Source organism: Phyllostomus hastatus, unplaced genomic scaffold (genome assembly GCF_019186645.2).
Source record: "Phyllostomus hastatus isolate PE091 unplaced genomic scaffold, TTU_PhHast_1.1 phas_scaffold_555, whole genome shotgun sequence".
In the NCBI taxonomy this organism is placed as follows: Eukaryota; Metazoa; Chordata; class Mammalia; order Chiroptera; family Phyllostomidae; genus Phyllostomus; species Phyllostomus hastatus.
Window position 1 is genome coordinate 1,815,724 of NW_025334036.1, and position 21,740 is coordinate 1,837,463.

General features: G+C 59.3%; 1 protein-coding gene across 1 annotated transcript in view; it reads right to left on the reverse strand.

Moving 5' to 3' along the window:
• Positions 1-8,747: 8,747 nt before the first annotated feature.
• Positions 8,748-21,740, reverse strand: part of EFL1 (elongation factor like GTPase 1) — a 55,258-nt gene continuing 42,265 nt past the window's right edge. Inside the window, exons 17-20 of the mRNA XM_045825039.1 lie at positions 20,283-20,430; positions 15,908-16,881; positions 12,194-12,378; positions 8,748-9,002 (exon numbers count right to left, since the gene is read on the reverse strand). Coding sequence (XP_045680995.1) covers positions 8,814-9,002; positions 12,194-12,378; positions 15,908-16,881; positions 20,283-20,430 — 1,496 coding nt within the window. The 3' untranslated portion in view covers positions 8,748-8,813. The remainder of the gene's footprint in view (positions 9,003-12,193; positions 12,379-15,907; positions 16,882-20,282; positions 20,431-21,740) is intronic.

A 21,740-nucleotide genomic window follows, 5' to 3' on the forward strand; every position in this document is an offset into this window, starting at 1 on the left:
TCCTGGGTCTCTGAACTGGAAGTGATCACGCATTCAACAAACCTACACGATTCTCCTCGTGAACACGTAAGAAAACAGCTGGAGCTGGAGAGCTGAGGGGTCTCCCACCCTTGCGCTGCCACTCCCGGCGTCTGGGAGCTGTGCTCAGAGGGCGGGGCCCGCGAGGCTCCCGGACCAAAGAGGAAACCAGAGGCAGCCGGGGCGGGGGCATGACAACAGCCACTCCTCACCGAATGTGCTGACGAGGCACCTGGGGAGTGGGGGGCGCTGCAGTCAGCATGCTTTTGTCCGTGGTAGCGTGTGCTGCTAACCCCGGGAGACTCGGGGCGCACGGCCTCCTCTGGGGCGCAGAGAAGACGCCCTCGGCAGCCGTGGGCTGAGGGCCCCGGGAGGGAGGAGGGTGGTGTGTCCAGGAGACTCTTCCAGACAGGAAGAGGAAATGGAGGTCCTGCTATTTCCTCTTGCCGGGCTGTGGAAGGAAGGGACGCAGAGCAGGAGAAACAATGGGTCAGACACGTGTGTCATGGCTCCCCCTCCGGCCCGACCCCGGGGGCGGGGGCGGGGTGAGCCCCAGGGGTCGGCCACGCTGGGTGGTGCGGTGACGACGCCACCCGGAAGGCCACAGGGATCAGGTGGAAGGAGTGTCCGACCCTCAGGAGGCACCACGAAGAGCTGTGGGAGGAGCAACAAGGCAAGGGAGACCAGCAGCCCCAGGCAAACCAAGAAAACAAACGTCAAGTTCACCCCCGGGCCTGGGAGAGGCAGCCCACGGAGCAGGGTCCCTGCCTCTACCTCCCCCGCCCGGGCCGGCCTCTCCCCCGCCCCCTCCACAGCTGCCACACCGGCCTCCTCAGCTCTCGGCGCGGCTACACTCCTCCCAGCCTCGGGGCCTTTGCACGTCCCTGCTCTCTGCCCCAACCCCAGCTTCCCGGCTCCATCGCCCGTTGCTCTCCCGTCCTTCCTCTGATAGCGTCTGCCACTTGACCTGGTTCTCGTTTGACACTTGAACGCCTGAACCCCTGAAAAGACTGCAGCTCCACGGACGCAGCGGCCGTGTGCCCCGCGCCCAGCAGACACGGGCAAATCACAGACGCTCCAGCGGCATCTGCTGGAGGGCGGGGTCAGCCAACGGCTGAATGCAAGCATGCAGACTCCCCGGCAGTCCCCGGACGTCCTCTGTACTCCGTGTCCCGGGTCCAGGATCCACCCACGTCCGCACACAGGGCAGCGCGCCTCGGTTTCACCTCGGACGCGTCAATCCAGACCACACGCTTACCCGCGTGGGACGCAGAGAAGCGGACATCTCCTGTGGGCATCGCGGGAACCCCGTCCTTGTTCAGAACGGCCCGGCACTGGGTGGTGTGCGCGTCCAGGAAGGGGCGGCCGCAGCGCCCAGACGGACACCCCCGGGCCGGGGCGGCCGCAGGAAGGGGCGACGTGCGAGCCGCACTGCAGAGGAGGGAGGCGGGTGGTAACGAGAGTGTGTTCTTTCCCCAAACGCTGCCAAGCCCGCCTAGGAAATCTCGCCGCTGCCCCTCGCGGCACAGCCCTCGGGCGAGGCCAGGGAGGCAATTTAGGGGGAGGTCAACCCTTGGAAAGTCATCTTCTCTGGCTCACAGCTCTGCGGCGGCCGGCCTGAGGCCAGCCGGAGAGGCCACGGACAGGCGCTGTCCCCGGAATGCTCAGGGGTGGAGCTGGGGGTTCCACACGAGACCTGGATGTGCCAGTGGTATTGTGGCCCTTGGCAGGAACTGGGTGGTCTCACGCTGTCCTGGGACAGGAGAGCCATGGTTCGGGCCCCCCAGTGCCTGCCTACTGACCTGCCCTCCGGGTGACCCCCTTGGGTTTCCTGAGGCCCATGGCCTTCCCCGCCCCACCCTGGGCTTTCCTGCCTCCACAGCGAGGGAAGGATGCTGGGAGTTTGCCCCAAGATGGGGTTCCCTGACCCTCCCCTGCAGCCACGGGGTTGGGCAGACCGGTGCACACAGGGCACCTCCCAGAGCAGCCGGAGAACTGGGCACACACGTCCTCGCTGGCTGCAGAGCCCGCCTCACAGGCCGAGCTCACGCCTCTGTCCTCCAGTGCAGCCGGTCCCTGGGGGCCGCCCGGCACGTCCCCTGCACCCTCCGCACCCACCAGGCCGGGGTGCCCGTCCCTGACAGGGAGCAGGGGAACCTGAGTGGGCTGGGAGAGCCTCCCGAGCCCCCTCTCCCTCCTGCCCCACCCAGTCTGGAAAACCCCTCGCTGGGGGCCTCTCCTGTGAGCCGCACGCAGGACGCCCCGGCGGCACCCGGCCACCACCCGCGAGACTCCAGCAGCGCAGCCGGACGTTGCCGAATGTCCTCTGGGGGCCAAATCACGCCCCGATGAGAATTCTCGCTCTGGGTCTTAAAACGAGGGATTTGTTTAAAGGGCCAGAAAGTTCTAGAACGGTGCCCACCAGCTGAGTGTCTCACGGTGGCGGGACAACCTCACACCAGGCATTCCCGGGCAGCCGGCAGCGAGTGCCCCGAGCTCCTCCCGTCCTCGCGTCCCCGTGGGCGCACCGAGGAAGCGGTGTGGGGCCCGGCTCAGGGCGGCGAGGGGACGGCACTACCCCCAAGAGGGGACCGACAGGCACTCCCCCGCCCGGCAGTGCTGGCCCGTGAGTCATTTCCAGCGACCCACAGCGCACCCCCACGCCGTCCACTCTCCCTCCCTCTCACACCGCATCCCACAGCCCGGGCCAGGCCCCCGGCCCCGTCCACCTCGGCCTGACCTCACGCCCGAGAGCTTCTCTGGCCACCGCTCGAATGGCCGTGGGCTGTGAGGTCCGACCACACTCCTTCCTGCACGGTGGAAGCGGCTGGCCCACTCTGGTGCTGGCGTCTGGGCACCGCTGTCTCGCGTCCCGCCCTCGGCTGGAACACGGGGGGAGCAGATCTCAAAGGACACCCCTCAGGGGCGGCCCCCGGGACCCTCCTTGATTGACGGGAGGACGTTACAGGTGAGACGCCCCAGGCCTCTCTGATGGGTAATTTAGTTTACAGACGCCAACGTCCGTCCGTGTGAGGCTGAGCAGGCGCCCCAGCCACACCGGGCCCCGGCTTTCTCGTGCACCAGGAGGGCGCCCAGGGCTGATCCTTACGCATTGCTCAGAGTCTGGGGTGTGGCGGGAGCTTGAAAACTGTTTGTATAGTTTTGTAGGTCGGCTTCTAAACAATACTCCAATACAGCTTGGATTTCTATGTCATTAAGTAAAGACCTCACTCAACCTGGCTGGCGTAGCTCAGTGGATTGAGCTCAGGCTGCGAACCAAACTGTCGCAGGTTCGATTCCCAGTCAGGGCACATGCCTGGGTTGCAGGCCATGACCCCCAGCAACCACACATTGATGTTTCTCTCTCTCTCTCTTCCTCCCTCCCTTCCCTCTCTAAAAATAAATTAAATAAAATCTTAAAAAAAAAAAAAAAAGATCTCACTCGAACCCTTCAATCGCTGTTAGATGCGAGATCCAGCGACTCTTCGCGGACGGCAGACACCGGAGTTTCCCCGCGGGGAATGTCACACACGGCCTCGTTTGCACTGTGTTCGCGCACACTTCGTGAGTGTCCCTGAGCCTGCGGCCGAGTCACATTTAACGCACCACTGAAGCGGGCAGGGCCGCTTCTCAGGGCTGCTCCTCCGTGTCCACCACCGACAGGAGACGCCCAGTCCCCCGGCGCTCACTGACACCAGTTACCCAGCTGCTGCCGCGGCCCACGCACGGACCAATGGACACGCGGCCCCTGCTCCCGGCTTGGGACGGCAGCGAGGGCCCCTCAGAAGGAGCTGTGGGGTGTGGCGGGGAGAGACGAGCTCTCCGAAGGGGACTCGGGAAACGCTGGGTGGGAGACACACTGCGGTGCGGGAGGAGGGGGCGGCAGCACACTCAGTGGGCTGAGAGTGTGACTCGAGTGGTCGTCCGAGTCCTGTTCGTGAGGGACGTTTGACCCCGTCCCAGGACACTCGTCCGGTCTCCTGGGGGCCAGGGTGCCAAGGAGCCGCTTTGCTCCAAACCCCGTCGAGCCCCGGGAGCCAGGGGCCACTGCTCTGAACCCAGGCGTGGGCCGCGGAGCGGTGACAGCTGCGCGGGGGCAGCCGTGGTGCCCGCAGACCAGGCCCGCAGGAGGCAGGCCTGACCCCTAGCCTTCCACCGCGGTGTCTGGGAGAGCCGGTCCCGCATCAGCAGGGCCAGGCCCGCGGTGGCGGTCCCTCCGGGCCGGGGGACTCCGGGGACGCCAGCGAGGCTCCCTGCGTGTCACTTAGGAAGGACCAACCCTTTCCGGGGAGGGGACTCGGGCCCCAGAGAAGGTGGGCCAGGGGGGTCTCAGACGTGAGGGCACTTCTGCTTCCCCAGAGACCCGTGGCCGGCCAGCACGGCCACCTCGGGCCCAAGTCCACTCCCAGTGCCGAATCCGCTCACTGCGCATGCTCGGGTGGTGGCGGCGGCGGGGACAGCCTGAAACGCTCCAAAGCCTCTGGAGAAGCTGAGGGAGCTCCCCTCTACCTGACACTTCCCAGAGTGAAGCCGTTTTAGTACAAGAAGCGTCTTCGGAAAGGGCGGCCCAGAAAACGAAAAGCGCGAACTTTCAGTGAGCTCGTGCAGGACGCCCAGCAGAATCTCCCAACCCGAATTTTCCCAGGAATCTTAAAAAAGAGACAAAAGAAGAGCAAACATTTGTAACTAGACATCTCATAAGGTCACTTCCTTTTTTTTTTTCCCGATCAGGCAAATAAGACACGTCTGGATCTGACGTCCCAAGGACCCTCTGCAGTGTGACCCACCCGTCTCCCCGCACGAGGGCGCCGTCCCCAAGGGCCTCGGAGCTCCGGGCTGGTCCCCCCTCTCCCGCTCCCCCCGGGGCCGGAGGACAAGGCGCTCGTTCCTCCCTCTGCCAGCTTTCTGAGGAGCATGGGCGCTGTATAGATGCTCTTTCCCAAATTAACTCTCAGCTTCGTTCTTTTCTGACCTTTAGACCCCCATCTTACAGTAACCGCACGCACTGGAGAACACTTACGAATCTCTTTATCCACTGTCCAAGGCGGAAGACAGTTAATTACACAAACGACGCACGATTTTACTTAAAATCACACCCAAGATGCACAGCGTGAATGTTCCAGTGTAAATCACGAAGCAGTTAATAAAAATCGCTAGAAATGTACAGTGTAACTTTAAATAAATGTCACTGAAAGTCTCTACGGCGGGGGTTCTCAAACCTGAGCGTGCACCAGCACCCCCCACCCCCCAGGTGGCTGCAGGCGGGGCCCGGCCCAGAACTGGGTTTGGGTCTGAGGTGTGGCCCAGCACCTGCTCTCCCACCGGCTTCCGGGCGATGCTGCGGCCTGGGTCCCGCCCTGGGAGGACCACTGCCCCACCGCGGGTCCACCCTCCCGGGGCCACGCTCACCGGAGAGGCAGTGCGGCCTCCCAGACGCCCGGGGCGAGAGCCGGCGCGGAGACCCGCCTTCCCTCCAGGCCGTTCCCGCGGACACCCGCGCACTCTCAGCTTAACCGAGGCACGTCCGCCAGGGCTTGCGGAGCCCCCGCCGTGCGCGGGGCACGCATGCGCCGTTTCTGCCCTCGCGCGGCTTTCCAAGTCAGGGCGCCCGCGGACCTGTCCACAGACCGCACCCCACTCCCCAGGACGCCCCGGGTGCCCCAGACACACACACACCGCCACGGCCTCAGGAGCAGCAGCTCACTCGCAGGCGACCAGGGAGGAGACGTCCACACAGTGATGGCCCTGGGTGCACACGGGCCGGGAGGCAGAGCCTGGGGAGACCGGGGTGGCCGCGGCAGCCCCAGGTCCCCAGCTGACCGACTGGTGCACCAAAGCAAAGATGCTGCTTCTCCACCCAAGCCCAGCGGCCGACGGTCCCTGGTGCCTCCTGAGTTGTGCGTCCCTGCCAGCAAGCGAGGCGGGGGCCTGAACACGCTGCCGGTCCCAGCCCGGCGCACACCTGCTCACGCCTGCTCACGCCTGCTCACAGCGCAGGGACTTGGAGATCAGGCGGTTTCCCAGAGGCAGAGCAGGGCGTCGTCTCCAGAAGGCCTTCCCCGTGGAGACTGTGCACAACAGAACCCGGTGCTGTCGGGACGAGGAGCCCAGAGCCCGGCTCCGACAGGTAACCCCCGGAGCAGGAGCCAACCTGACAAGACATCCCGACCTACCTGCCGGGTCCTCTGCCAGCGGACCTGGGACAGGCTGGCTTCCGTCCGCGGAGTCCGGCCCAGGGCGGTGCCCCGTCCCTGTCCCCGTCCCCTCTGCCCGCGGCTCCTCTTCGCAGCGGCGGCAGCGGCAGCCCTGCAAGGGGACCCGCTCGGCTCAGGGCTGCGGTGGCCACTGGGCCGGGGGCTCCTCCGGCCCAGGCCTTGAAGGCCGGCGGCTCCGTCGCCTCCAAGTGTGTGGCTGCGGAGGGTCAGCTCAGCCACCGTGCCGACGTCCCCCACAGCCGTGGACTCCGCCGTCACCTCCCTGGAAGGTGTTCCCTCGTGGCTTGTGCTGCGTGCGCACCGGCCACAGGTGGAGCTGCTGCTGCTGCTGCTCACCAAGTTCCTCCCGCTGAGCCCGGTTCCGCGGCACCGGCTGGGGTGCTGCCCAGGGGGCGGCTCCCCTGGGAGGCCCGTTCTGAGGCTGCAGCCCCAGCGCCGCCTGCCCCTCCAGGAACGGCGGCGTTCCCCAGGGCGCCCCTGCTGAGCGGACAGGGGACAGATGGGCACAGCACCCGAGGGCCCGAGCAGCCGGAGGGCTGGCTAAGCGGAGGCCTGCACTCGGTCAGTGAGGGCGACAAGCCTGTGCAGAAAGGGCCCCAGAGGACTTCCCGGTCCCCAGTTCATTCACGCCGAGGGTCACGTGACACTCTCTACGTGCGCACCTGCACGCCACCTCCCCGTCTGCCCACCTGCCCGCCTCCACACACTGTGGTCTGAGTCGGGCCGTGACAGGGGGTGGGCGTCTCCCCTCGGGGCTGTGGAAGCTGGCCCTCCCCGGCCCCCGCCCCGGTCCGCCGGTGCTCGGGGCTGGCGGGGAAGAAGCAGCAGCACGTGGGCAGATGCTGCCCCCGGATGTCAGCGCCCACGACCCTGCAGGAAGGAGCGAGGGCTGTGGCCAGGCGGCCCCCGCAACCCAGCCTCGCCCGCCGCCCCCGAGGCCCCTCTGTCAGTGACCGCCTGCGCTGCTGTGAGGACCGGGCCTGCCCACCCGCGCTGGCAGGGAGAGCTTCCCGGCTCACTCCCCCTGGGTCCAGCGCACTGGGGTCGGGGTCAGGGTCAGGTCAAGGCACGGAGGCACGGCATGAGGACAGTCTCGGTGACCGGGGGCCATCACAGACGACACGACAGGGCAGACCACTCACACGGCGCACTCGCCACACCCCCGGGGCCTGCCTCCTCGTGGTCCCCCGACTGCTCACTACCGTCCCCCCGAACGTGGGGAAGGACGGGAGGCAGCCTGCCAGCCTGTCCACACGCCGCCTCCCCAACGCCAGCACGTGGGGCCCAACCGAGCCGCAGGGAGGGCGCCAGCGCCCTCGGGCCCCGCCTCTGGTCCCGACCGAGCCCGGCCTTCGCCCACGAAGAGCAGAGTCTAAGGGCGCGCTCTGCAGCGCGCCTGGGTCTCCGAAGGACGCCCCTCGCAGATGCTGCGGACCGACGTGCCGGCTCCGTCCACGTGACCAAGTGTTCAGACACACCGGCACGTGGCGGAACTTCCCTAAGCTAGCCCGGACGTCGGGACCTGCGAGCTCAGACAGACACCGAGCCGCCCCACCACCCTGTGCCCAAAGCCCGGGTCGGCACCTCACCAGGACGCCAGGGCTCCGAGGAGTGAAGGGAAGGCGCCTGCAGCCAGTATTAAGAATCACCTGGTTCACTGAGAAAACCCACTAAAAACACTTCAAAAACAAGGCCTGTTCTGGTAATTTCATGCATTTTGAAAAAGAATCCTTTTTATCAGTGGCTATAAAATTTATTAGTGCAACACCAAAACTGACAAAATTTCTATTTCTGACCGAGGTGCATCTGTTCCTTACATGGGATCTCCCGGAAGGGGCCACCGAGGTCCCGGGAAAAGACGGACAACAAAGGCAGCAGCCTGGCCGCGTTGGCCGACGCCCCTTCGCCGCGTCTGGGAGGGAGCGGCCCCGCCCCTTCAAAGGAAAGGGTACGGAGAAGCCGTAACCACCGCTAACGCAGAGACATGAGTGGTGCAGCCTGCGAGGGATGCGAGCACAGAGGGCTGAGGGCCAGCCGCCGGGCCTCCCGCTGTTCCCCAGACACAGAAACCACGGGGCGGGGGGGCGCTGGCGGCAGCAGTGACCGGGTCGAACGGACTGGAGGTCGCCGGTCTCCGGGGTGCGCGGTCCCTCCGGACGACACCCAGTGCCGGGACGCGGCGCTGCACCCTGTGTGCCCCCCGTACGGGTAGTCCCCTCTGCCTACAGCAGACAGACGACTGGCAGAGACGCAGCTGCTCGGCGCAGGGGACGCCGCCCGTCACACCCCCACGCGGACGGGCGGCCCGGCCCCGCACACGTCACTGTGGCGGCCCGCTCGTGGGGGGGGGGGGGCGTAAGTCACCGCCACGGCACTGACCCCAGTGTCTCCCTGGTACCAGAATCGATTGAAAACCACTCAGGAGCGTGTTCTCCGACGTCCCCTCCCTCTCGAGAGCTCGCGCGGTCGGCTGTACTGACAGCGAGGGCACAGAGACGGTGCGGCAGACGCGAGTTTCCCAGGGCCGAGCCCTGGCCATCCTCCTTGGTTTATTAGAGACCGAGGGCCCACCGGCAGCAGCTACTTATTTTTGCTGAGCGTTCTCTGCTTTTCCGCATGCTCCACGATCTTCTCCTCCACGTAGAGGCCCTTGCGCTTGCGCACGGCGTTCATGTACTTCCGCGCCTGGTTCTCCGAGTCCGCCTTCTCGCCGAAGTGCAGGTACTCCTCCTCGGTGGTGGGCACCCAGAAGGGGTCGCTGGGGATGACCTTGCGAAAGAAGGCAACAGAGCGGGCTGGGTTAGGCAGACGCCCCCCCCCTCCCCCCCGGCGCCGAGTCTCCCAGTGTGTGCTGACGGGGGGAAGAGAAGCGTGGGCGGCCGCGTGTGGGGGAACGGTCTCGAACTCAAGGGGAGCGGGAGGAAGGGGCTGACAGAGGCAGACACAACAGAACCCGAGACACGCGTGATTCTTTCCCTGCAGAGACGTCACATGCCACCAAGGAAGAAAGGAACCTGTTAATTCTGAACAACATAAAAGGCCCACCCACCTTTCAGCCAAATAGATCCTCCCCTCCCCACCAGGCAGGCACGAAGCCCTCTCCTCCGAGAGGGGGAGGAAGGGGAAGGCGAGTGGGACAGTGGGACAGTCACCGGGGCAGCCGCCCACAGAGACGGCCCGTCCTCCAGCAGACCAGGGTTAGGCTGGTCACGGGCACCCCCCCCACCCCTGACCAGCTGGCCGACAGACTCGGCACAGAACACAAAGCAGCAGCTGCATTTTCTTAGTGTGTCTGAGTGGCAGCAGTGAGCAAATTTCTAGCCCTGTTAGAAAAGTGACAAATTTTATAAAGAGAAGTAAACGAGGTGCTGGCAGAGAGACACCAGACGCAGACTCTCCAGTCAGTTTAAGACCAGAGTCCCTGTTTCAAAAATACAAGACCCCGGGGTTGCAGACAGGATCCAGTTTGTCTGGGCCGCTGGCACACGCTGCTGGCGTTTGCTCAGTTTTCTGCCCCAGGATTTCAGGAAAAATTCCACATCAGCTCCAGCTGCCCTGGGGGGGGGGGTTGTCTCTGAGACTGGCCAGGGTCCACCTCTCCCCACGGTCCTCTGCCGGCCCCCGACAGGCTCTGCCCTCACCTCTCCACTCCTGCATCTGGTAGACGTCCCGGAGCCCCCGGCCTCGACGTGCCAAGCACACGCCCGGGACAGGGGGACAAAGCAACCCCATCACGCTCAGTCGGAGTTCCCTTAGCGACGTACCCACAAGGCGACCCCGAAGGTCACACAGAAAGGCCCCTGGAGGCTGCGGAGCAGAATCTGCTAACAGTTTGGAGGAAAAGGTGCTTTCTTCTTTAAACTGGCCCACCCAGAACTCACCCACCGACAGTGGGAATGCCTCTTAGGAACCCCACTGCCTGACTCCGATGCCAGGTTCTAACCCACCTGAAAGAAGGCGCCCAAGTGCTAGCTGCTGCCCAGGGAGAAGGGAAGGGAAGACGAAGGGAAGAGGAAGGGAAGAGGAGAGGAGAGGAGGAAAAGAAAAGAAAAAAAAAGACAAAAAAAAACAAAAGAAAAGAAAAGAAAAAGAAAAGAAAAGAAAAGAAAAAAGAAAAAAGAAAAAAAGAAAAGAAAGAAAAGAAAAGAAAAGAAAAGAAAAGAAAAGAAAAGAAAAAAAGAAAAGGGTGTAGAGGCATCTTCACCCTGATTCCGGCCACCGGCAGGCGGGAAACGCCAGGTGGAACACAAGCGCCTCGGGCGGTGCCGAGACCGTGGCCGTCCCCCCCCGCTCCCCCCCGCGGCTCGGAGACCCGCGGGTCGGGCTGACATGCGTGTGGGACAGGGCTGGGCGATGGTGTTTTCTCTCTGGGCCTGTTATGAGCCCCCCCCCCCCCCCACGCCACCACCCTCCTCACAGAAGGGTGAAACACAGAAGGAGAAATTATGAGATTGCTGACTTCCAAGGCTTCCCCGTGGAAAATGCCTGTAATTCTATTTCCTCTATTTTTCTGAGACAGTCTCCCTCAAAAGCGCTTGATTGTAAATTACACGGTACGGGAGAACACGAACGGAGAAAAGGGCCTCGGAGTGAGAAGCCAGATCTCGACGACTGTGTCGTTTCTGAACCTAACTGTTGGGGGGGGGGGCAGGGGGGAGGCTCAAAACAGCCAAGAAACACCAGACCAGTGACATGTAACAGTAACGTGGTTCTGCAGACTTTCAAGAGACGGTGCTTCTGGGGACGGGGCCGTGACAGGCGCCAAGGGGACGACAGAGGGTGGCTCGCACTGCAGCAGACTTTCCTCGACTACGCCCTTCTCCAGAGTTGTTATTAGGAGACCGATTTTTAGTGAGAAGCCGTAACTGAGGCGGAAACGTCGAGAAAGTGACCGAGGTGGAAACAGCCCATCCCCGAGCCTGACCGTCCAGCTTCGCTCACACGGAGTTTCAGGAAGAAACCCCAGGTCACGCGTGGGAGGCCAAGGGCAAGGCCACGGTGCCGAGAGCGACCAAAACGCCGGCAAGGAGACCCCCGTGCACCAGGGAGGGGTCCGGTTCCCCACCCACCGCGGAGCTCCGCCTCAGGGGTGGGACGCACTCGGGGAGGTCCCCTGGTTTGTCAGAGTAAGCGACAGGACCGGCACTGGAAGCCAGAACTCTGCGACGCCAGCGCCGGTCCTCCTGGCACCAACTGGTCCTCCTGGCACCGACCGTCAGACACCAGGGCCATGGGAGGAGCGTGACGTTACTGGGACAGCCCGGGAACAGTAGTCACGGTGAATGCTGCTCCCCCAACCTCCCAGGTCCATCCCGCGGTTGAACGACTCGACTCCGGACCCCAGGCTGTGCCTGGGAACGTCGCCGCTTCTGCGTGTGCCCGCTGCGTCCCTCCAGCGGCCGCTCTCGAGCCTCCTCCCCGGCGGCCAGCTGCCACGCCCCTCCAGGACCCATGCGGGAAGGCTAGACGGACGCCCCGTCCCTCGATAGGATTGCCCCCCGGGGTAAAAACGACGAGGTCGCCACCCTTTCCCCTCTCCCCAGCACTGTGCACCTGGGAAGTTTCCGTTTTTGATTGCGTATAAGGTTCCCCTCTAAAGGCTACAAGTAGTTTTCCTCGGAGAGAAACTTCCTTATATCTTGCTTTCAAAAATGTCTGATGACTTTCTTTTCAAAACCTACACTGTACCTTTGGAGGGAAAAAAGGATGAAATACTGTGTCTTACATTCTACACCAAACACAGACGACAGGGGCATGCGTGTACCGTGAGCCACGTGTAACCCGAGGCGCCCCCAGTGTGGACGGACGAAGGCCACCTGCTGTCTCCCGTCCCTGGGCTGGAGCAGGCCGTCGGGAGGCCCCTCGGCACGGGGGTCCCGCCTGCTGCTCCAGGGGCCGCCGCAGGAAGTGCGCCCGCAGATGAGAAGGGAGGGACGGGGGACGGGGCCCCGGGGCCTTACCTCCCAGTGGCTGAACACCAGCTGCGGGCTGGCCAGGCCGCTCGTCCGCTTCCGGATCTCATCGGCGAAGCCGAAGCTCTCGGCCACGGGCAGCACGGCCTTGATGATGAACATGTCCGTGCCCTCCTTCATCTCCTCCTGCAGCACGCGGCCCTCGCGCTTCGACAGCACGGCGTAGACCCGGCCTGCAACGCAGAGACCTCTGAGCCCGCTGAGCCCCACTCAAGCAGAGCTGCGACCGCCCGCGGTCCCCGGAACCAGCCACGGGTGCGCAGACACCCTGCTCCCGACGACCGTGGTTCCCGAGGGCACGGAAATGCCCTGAGGGTGCACCTAAAGCCTAAAGCACGACGACTGCGGGAAAGCTAGAAACAAAAGACAACAGAGGGTGAAATCGCCCTGAAACGCATTATCCAAAGCCGATCCCCCAACACAGCAGGAGAAGCGGGACCTTCCGAGGACCTGTGACACTCCTTCCCCAGGAGCTGTCGCTGGGTACGAAACCCAACGAGGTCCACGTGACTGGGCTTTGTGAACAGTAAGACACGTTGACATCAGGAGACACTAGTAAAGCCGGCCGGCACAGTGGCACTTTTACACTAAATATTAAAGCCACACGTATGCAAGTGCTTGATATTGAAAAGAAAGAAAAAGAAAAAAAAGAAAGGAAGGAAGAAAAAACAGCCTGACAATATTTAAGTGGCACAAGCGTAAGAGTTTGATCCCCTGAAAGCTGACGGTCTTTGGGATGGTCAGGAATCGCTGCCCGGTGAGAGCTCCAGCCGCCGCAGCACCAGACCCCAGGAGCTCTCCGGGCTGACACCGTCTCGTCTCTGAACACCAAGCGCCTCCCGCTCGGGAGGGGGCGTCTCCCCTCTGACCTCTGACTGGCTCCGGTGCCCTCACCTTCAAAAAAATCTATCCTGCTTCGAATTTAGCTAATTTCAATTTCTCTGGGAAACCATTATTTATTCAATAAACTGAAGATCATTTTACTTTCTGGTTGTTTTACATAAGGAAACCTTGTCACCTTCCCTCGTGTCTCGAAGCAGGAACCACACGTCACGCAGTGCGGCAAGCACAGCTCAATGATTTTTTTGCTTCAGTGAATTGTGAAACGCTGGTAAAACGTAAAAAGAACCCCGACTGTAAAGTAAGAGTGGATTTTAGAAAGTAAACAGTGATACTTGTTAAGAATGGTTGTAATGCGTTAAGGCATACATACATGGTCTGACAGTGTAAGGATTTATCCCCGTAAACAGGTGGAAAAACTACAATAATCCTAACTGTTATTAAAATTTCTAACACGGCCTAACAAAAATAGTTACTTTTTTTGCCATGAAGGTATTGGTGAAGACGACGGAAAGCAGGAATGAGAGAACGTAACAGGTTGGGAGAAATAAGGAGGGAGAGGACGCACCGCCGCTCACAGGACAAGCGCAAACCAGGTGGGGGCGCAGCCCAGCCCGGGGAGGACGGCTTTCCTGGGAGAAGATGGTAATGGGCCCAACTCTTCAGGAAAGCGGATCTCACCGGTGAAGAAGGTCACTTTTTCCATTTTCTTGGGATTACTTCCCCAGATAAAATTATTTTTAGATGATCGTTTTTCTACAAAATCTCCCATTTTGACCACAAGCACTCCTATGCATTTATCGAAGGATTTCTTGTTTTAATGATCTGTGTAGAATATGCTAAGCTTTAAAGAGACTAAGGAAACTCATTTTGCTAGATAAAAAAAAAAAAAAGACCTAAACTTGTCTTTGTCTTGTGCCAACTGTTGGAGAGTTACAGCAACCGTCAGCGAAGTCCTGGGTCTTCTTGGAAGACCTCTGAAAACCCAGGCGGGAAGCAAGAGGCCTCGGACACACAGGGGCCCCATGCAGGGCCCTCCCGACTTTTCCAGCCGAAGGAGGGGATTTGGGAAGAAAAAGGGGGACACACGAAGAGAAGCCCTGACTATTCTGATAGCTCCTGGATCCCAGAGGTTGGGTATCACTACCAGAATTCCTCCAAAGCGATGAGGAAACGAGTGTAGGAGATTCTCCAGGTCATCAAGAGAGCTTCAGACCGACTCAAAAAAAAGCCGATCCCATCTGAACACAGCTTCTCAGTGAGGCAGTGAGGGTCGCAGTCAGCTGGTCTCCAAGAAGCGCAGTCAGGGGGCTGACCAGAGACTGTGGCACAGAGGCTACTTACTGACCAGTCCACGTACACACGTGGCCACTTCAAGGGGTCAAGGAGGCCTTGCACGGTGGGTTTGTCCCTGGGCAGGACAGGGCGAAGACGTCGTTGGTCCCAGAGAGAGGAGGGCAGGTGGTCCTGAGGGTTAAGATAGGCACCTCTCCCTGGAAAGTGCCGGGACTGAGTGTGACGCCCGGGGGAAGGAGGCCGGGGTGCAGATGGAAGGACAGGATGACCAGTGGTACCCCGGGGTCCCCCCTCGAGGGCCGCCTGGCCGCACACAGCGTCCCGGTGACGACTTCTCAATGGAAATGAGGAGACAGACACCGAGGGGCTGACTCGGCAGCAGGAACCCAACAGTCTGCTGGCCACTCCCGCCGGATGAGTGCGAGCAGCTGATCTCGGTTTCACGCGTCGACTCGAAAACTGTTTTCCAAAAGCAAATGGTGCGTCCCTCCAAACGGGTAATAACGGGAGAGACGGCAACGCGGAGCGGAAATACGGGTTCCCGTCACCCTGGGAGTTCAAGGGGGCGGGGGGGGGGCCGCTCAGGGGCCTGCATGGGCCCTGACTTCGGGGGAGCGTCATCTCAAACGCATGGAGAAAGACAGACAAAACAGAACAGTTTCCAGGATAACAAACTCTGAAGGCGAGCCCAGGCTTCTTTAAGAAAAAGGAATCTACCAGTTTAGATTTCTGCTTCTAAGAAAAAACCGGCAAAGCAACCGCACTGGAGAGAACAGCCGCACACCGACCCGGAGGCCCCGGGCGCTGGAGGGCACTGCGAGTGGGCCCTCTCCCGCCTGGTGCTCACTCCCCCCGCCCCCCGCCCCGGGCACCGCCCCCCAGGACAGCCCTGCGCCCCGGAGGGCAAGACAGCCGCGGGCGCCGGGCTGCAGGCCCCGAACTTGTGCTCTCGCGCTCACAGCCTCCCATGAACCTCCCTCTTCTGCACAGGTGAAGAAAGGCAGTCTCCGTAAAGCATTACCCGTCAAAAAGTCAAAACAGCGACTCGGCGCCAGGGCTCCGCGTCTCCTGCGGTCCTACAGGGGCCTCCCCCACAGGGGGAGAGACCAGGAGACTCCGACAGGATGGTCAGCACTGAACAGAGCCCCACAGGCGTCACAGAAGCCCCTTTGTGCTGGGATGACGAGAATGTCGCCTCCGTCTTTGATCATTTTTAGAGTGACTCTGGTTACCCAGACTGATACGGTTATTTACTTGAGAAAAAGACGCCGCACAGGTTTAGATGGTAATCTATGTGGGCAGCTTAAAACTCCTTTCCCAGACCTTCCATTACAGGAAAGAGTCTATTGGTTGCAAAAGACTGTTAGTAATCAAGGCCCCCCACCGATGAGATTTCAACACTTAAGGCCCACCGTGGCTCTCAAAGATCCCAGCGCCTTAGCAAACCAGAAAACAATGGAGCTTCCGTAACAAACAACAACAGCACGCGAGACGGAGCTCTGACCCTGGAGCGCCCCCACCGTTCAGGGCTGTCTCGCTGCCTCCCCCACCCCCCCCCCGCCTTACCCAGAACGTCACTGGTCGCCATGATGTCGCACGTGTACATGGCCGCCACCAGGCGCTGAGGCTTCACTTGCAGTGCGTAGCGACAGGCCTCCTTCATGGTGGCGATCAGCTGCCCCGACAAGGGTCCGTAGCAGTCGGGCAGGGAAGACTCTGCTTTCTGGGGCGCCCTCTGCTCCCCGGGCCCCGAGGGGCCATCTCGCAGCGCCAGGCTCTCATCTCCCCCCGAACGGGCCGCGCCTTCCTCCGGCCCCTCTTTCACCAGATCCTGACCCTGTTTATCACTTGCTCCCTGTTCCTCCAATTTACTCAGGTCCCACTTTTCCAGAACGAAGCAGACGCCCATGAGCGGCTCCTCGCACATGGGGCCGGAGAGCGTGGCCAGCTGGAAGCCACTCACGATGCTGTTGCCCACGTCGCGGTACCTGCTGGCTTCTCCGGACGCTTTGGTGGCTGGGCCGGTCCACACGGAGCTCTGAAAGTCTTCACTTCTATTTACCAGGATGTTGGGCCCACATTTTCTTGGGCCGAAGGACCAGATTTGGTCAACGGTGTTCCTCCACTTCCTCCCTGTCAGGTGTTGCTCTAGTTTTCCTTTGAACTCCCCGATTTTCTCTCGGGTCTTCTGGTGCATCACCTGGGCGCTCTCGCCCTCGTTCGAGGACGAGGCCAGCTGCTCCATGGAGCGGATCAGGTCGCTGTTCTCTTCCAGCACCCGGGTGACCTCCTCCGGGAGGGGCAGGGCCCGGACACTGAGCGTGGCTAACTTGTTCGGGGTTGTCATGGTGATCAGCCCGTCCGAGTCCACCTGGATCCCCTCGGGGATTTTGCTTTGGTCCTCTTTCGTTTGGTGTATGACGGCCACTTTCTGCTGTCGGCCAATTTCTTCATTGACCATGTCCACTTTGGGGGGTTTGGTGATGGTTTCTCTGAACGGGATAATGGGTTCAGACACACTGATTTGAATCTTCGCAAACCTACAGACAAATTCAAGAGAAACATAACAGAAGGTCATTACTAAAATAGCATAAAAACTCCCACACAGAACTACCAGACAATGGAGATGATGCAAAAATCACAGAAACATGCAAATTGTTTTACAATGAAAGACACATCGCTCGCATTTCAGACCGAAAAGACTAATGGGAACACACCTTCGGGGGTCCTCCACATGCAGCAGGATCTCACTGCTTTGTTCCTTCTCAAACTAAGCAAACCGTCTATTTGGATAAGAATGTTCTGAATGGAAAATGAATGTTTTAAATAAGATTTGACACATGAAGTCTTTAAAATGCTATTTACCAACCTAGAGGTCTGGAGAGAAAAGGCTCACTAATTCTCACACTGAACGGACAGAGTCACAGAAGCCCGGGACACGCAGTCACGTCCTGACTACACGCAGTCAGTGAGTGGCTCTGACGGCGAGGCTCACGGCAAGGCAGATGCCACCCGGGCGTCCGTCCAGAGAAGCTTCTGCAGGTTCTGTGTCGGGGTGTGCACTGTGGTTGTGGAGCACTTGAAATGGGCTAGTACAACCCGATACATGCATTTCTATTTTTATTTAATTTTAATTACATTTAAACAGCCACACGGAGCTACACAGCATCTGAAATGTGGCTAAGTGTGACTGAGGTACTGAATTTTTTATTGTTTTAAAACAGCCGTGCGTGCCTAGTGGCTACTGCCCTGAGCAGCGCAGGCGGGCGCCAAGCTCAGAGAGAGCCCCTTCGCACGCCGTCGACTCGAGCTTCGTGCTGGTTTTCCTGCCCACGAGCCTCGAGCTCCCAGAGGGACGGGTTCTCGGCACGGGCGCGCGGTGTCGGCGGTGACGGCGGCCACGGTGAAGCCACCCGGCCTTTCCTCTGGCGTCCTGTCCGTGTGGGTCCCAGGACACGCCAGCGCTGCGGTCTGGCCTGTGTGTGCTCTTGGTACCGTGGGCAAACATACGTATAAATGCCCACACATGTATTTGTGTGTGTACACATATGTGCTACGTGAAATTTTGGGATCTCGGAACAGTGCTTTTCCGTGGGAAATACTATTCAATAAAGGAAATAATACTAAAACTTTCTGAAATGCTTTCACTTGACTCTAGATTTATTTCTGCTTTCTACATTTTTGGGGTGGAGGGCAGGTATATGTTTTATCAGATTTCATGTTGAAAACTTAATAAATAATTCCCTAAAAATAATGTCATCAAAATTTATTTTAGAATATAGAACCTGAATAATGTGTTAAAGAAAACAAAAATGTTGTCGGGAAAAAAAATTTTCCAAGAAAGGTTTTGGTTCTTCTAGTGAATCTGGTCACTTTCCGGGATGAGCTAATTTCACGTGCCATACGTAGTGCATTGCACAATACGGAGTTTCATCTAACGGATTAATTTAAATTGACTTTGATGCTCAAACCTTTTTGAAAAAGACAGCATACACAGACAAAACTTCACGTTCAAACTTACCTAAGAATTCAGATATAAAATCCAGGATGAAATAACAATGATACAAATGGATACATGTGTTTTACTTATTCATTTGCCAACCACTCACTACGTGTGAGACACTGCGCTAACTACAGCACATGTATTATTTCCCCAGCTACTGTGCTGTCCTCGTTTTGTAAAGGAGAAACCTGGGTGCGAGCAAGGAACCTCTCCGAAGTCCAATACCTAGCGAGGAGAGAAGCCAGGACTCAAATCCTCAGAACTCAGGTTCCTACCCGCTAAGATAGACTGGAAAATGAAACTGAACAGCACATTAAAAAAATAAATCACGGGTTATAAAAACTAATTCGTTTTTATATGATCTGTGGCAACAGCAGATCACATTAGAGATGTCAAATAGTATATATAACCATGTTTAAAAATGCCAAATTGGCATTTGATAAACCTGAATATCTATCTTGATTTGGAAAAGCACTTAGAAATCTTAGGAATAGGAAAATGTTTTTTAAATCATCATGACTGAGAAAACACGTGTCCGCGTGTGTGGGACTGAGAGAGCCGACCACACGGCTACTGCAGCTGCAAGGGTGCGCACCTGCATGACGCCGCCCTCCTTTCCTCGTGTGGCAAGGTCCAGAAGGCTGAGTCGCCAGCCCTTCAAGGTCCTGAGGCTCCCGAGGAGGCTGCTGGAGTGGCCACCAGCCGAGTGAACCAAAACTACGCCACGCCGCGGATGGGGCAGGGTGGCGGTGCCTGGCTGTCCCGCTGGCAAGTGCCCCGGCGCCGCCGCGCTCGTCACTGCCTCTAAAGACAGGCGGTTGGCTCCGCCTACGCCAGCCACTTCCCGTGCCGTCCTGCCACTGCCCTCTCCCACACCTGGTCCCACACTTGGTCAGCTGACTCCCCTGATGACCGCCCGGGCGAGTGGACTAGGGGGACTCCTCCCTGCCTGGGCTCCAGGCCACTCTCTGAGCTCTGACGGGAACACTAACCTTGACCTTGAGCTTATTCCTCCTTCAGACCAGACCCAATGCTAAGGAGGTTGCTTTTTTAGGGGTGTGTGTCATCACTTCCAGATACTGGGATTTTTAGGAAATGCAGTTAAACACTCCAGAATTTGTAAAAGTGTCTTATTAAAGTAGTATATACGTTTTTGAAAAAATGCTTTCATTATCATCATTCAGTCTGAATTATCTTCAGGTGTTTAGAGATAGATAGTTTCTTTAAAAAAAAGTTTACGTAGAGTGGTTTCCATAATAAACTATTTTGTAAAACATTATAATGCAATGTTAAGAGCATATTTCTAGAAACCTAATTTGTCTTATTATAAAGTACAGTTTTTCTTCTTCCTGAGATTGAAAAGTACCCATGATGAAAACCATGCGATAAAAATAAAAAGTCTAAACAAAGACACAAAACACGAGGACACGTCCAGCCTGCAGGACTTTCCCCACGGGCCTGCCCTCGCGGCCCCTCGTCTTCCACACGACCCGAACTGCCACAATGCCTTGCCTTGGGAAAAGCCACAAAAAGTGACCTGGGACACCTATTTTATGACACTTACAAACTCTCACGACAGAGGAACACCCAGGTTTCCCGGGGGAAGGAAGTCGGTCCCTCTCACAGCCCAGTTCACAAGAGAGGGTTCTGTCTCTGTCCTGCTGTGCTGGGTGCGTGTACTTCAAGTGAAATACACGTGCATAAAAATACTTTGACTCAAGCTAAAATGCAAGAGTATTCAAGTATAAAAGTGAATATACTTGTCGGTTATTAAAAATTAAATCTATGATCTAATAACAAGTAACAGTTCATGTTTCGGGGCATTTCATGTCCTCCCCCCAAACAAAGCACGGTGTGGGTGCAGACGGTTTGGGGGGCTCTAGGCGTCCACCCACTGGCTCCGGGGCTGCCCCCTCCCCACCCCCACCGAGAACGCACCTCTCCGTCAGGTCGTCCAGGCACCGCTGCAGGTGCACCTCCCCCGCCGTCACCAGCACGTGCTCGCCCGTCTCCTGAATCAAAACCTGCACACAGGGGTCGGCCTGGTTCAGCAGCTTCATTCCTCTGACGAGCTGAGGCATCTCACCTACGCCAACCAGGTGGAACACGGGTTAAATGCCACATGAGGACGAACGCAAGCTAAAGGCAACGTCCTCGCCACGGAAGGGGAAAGAACGAGAAAATAAACTCCTAAAGTAATGGTGTATTTTCCTTCCAGATGATGCCGTGCCGAGAAGAAAAGCACTTTCTGGCACTTGTATGTGCACAGGGAGCTGACGCGAGACACTCGCACGCTCCTCACCGAGGCTGCCGCGGCTCGCCCGCAGGCTGCCGCACACAGAAGCCCCCCACCGCCACCACGCCTGTGAATCCACCTAAAACTCCCTGCAACTGCCCATGCCGTGTGCCTGCCACTGTACAAGAACTCTTCCCCAGCAGTACCTATGAAACCAACAAATGAGCAAAACAAGCATGTCATGTGGTAACCCATTCAAGAAACGGCACCAGAGCCCCTGTTTGAAATGACTGCTTGTGAAACCGCTGACAGAAGTGGGGGGACTCGTGGGCTGGCGGCCACACGCTCCCCAGCGCCCCGCTCCCCAGCACCCAGCGCAGTGAGCGCCAGTGCCTGCCCCACCTGCGCTCCTGCGGCACCGCCGCCTCTGCCCGCAGTCCCGGGGACAGGGGTGGGCAGGGGGCTCCGACCCGCTCTCTGGGTGTGGCTGCTCTGTCACCCCTTCGCACAGACGCGGCCCAACGGCTCACTCGAGGCCGGCAGGAGGCCGCCCCTGGTTACGGACTGTAGCGGAGCCCAGAGCTTTGGCGGCGTCTCTATGCAGCCTCGTATCCTACCTGCACTTAAAGGGACGCAGCGACGCCTCAGCGCTGGTTTTCAGCGCGCCGGAGACGACCCAGGGGCTCTCGGCAACCAGTGGTTCTGGATACGTGATGCGAGGGTTGATTTCCCACATGTGTTCCACTGTTTATTTTTAGAGTAAGGCTTTTCTAACGACAACTAACGCCTCACACTCGCTAATGGTGCGTCCTGCGTGGACTCGAGCTACGAGGCAGAGGGGGTCCCGCTGTCCTTTCCCAGATGAGGAGGCAGGCACAGGGGAGCGGGGGAACGTGTATCGCGGCCACGGGCGGCTGGCCGGCGGCCATGCTCTGCGGGGTGTCCGGCAGCCCCGCGCCACACGAGGACGAGGGCACCCTGAGGGGGGCAGGGAGGCGGCCCTGCGTGCGGGGCTGACAGAGACGCCCTCCTGGCCCCTCTGCCGCGGACCGGAGCATCCCTCCGCCTCCCTGAGTAGATCTACAGGTGCTGCCCGGCAGTGGCTCAGCAGCCCTCACAGGGCGGGAAGTGTGGTCCGAAGGGCCCCGCAAAAGGGTCAC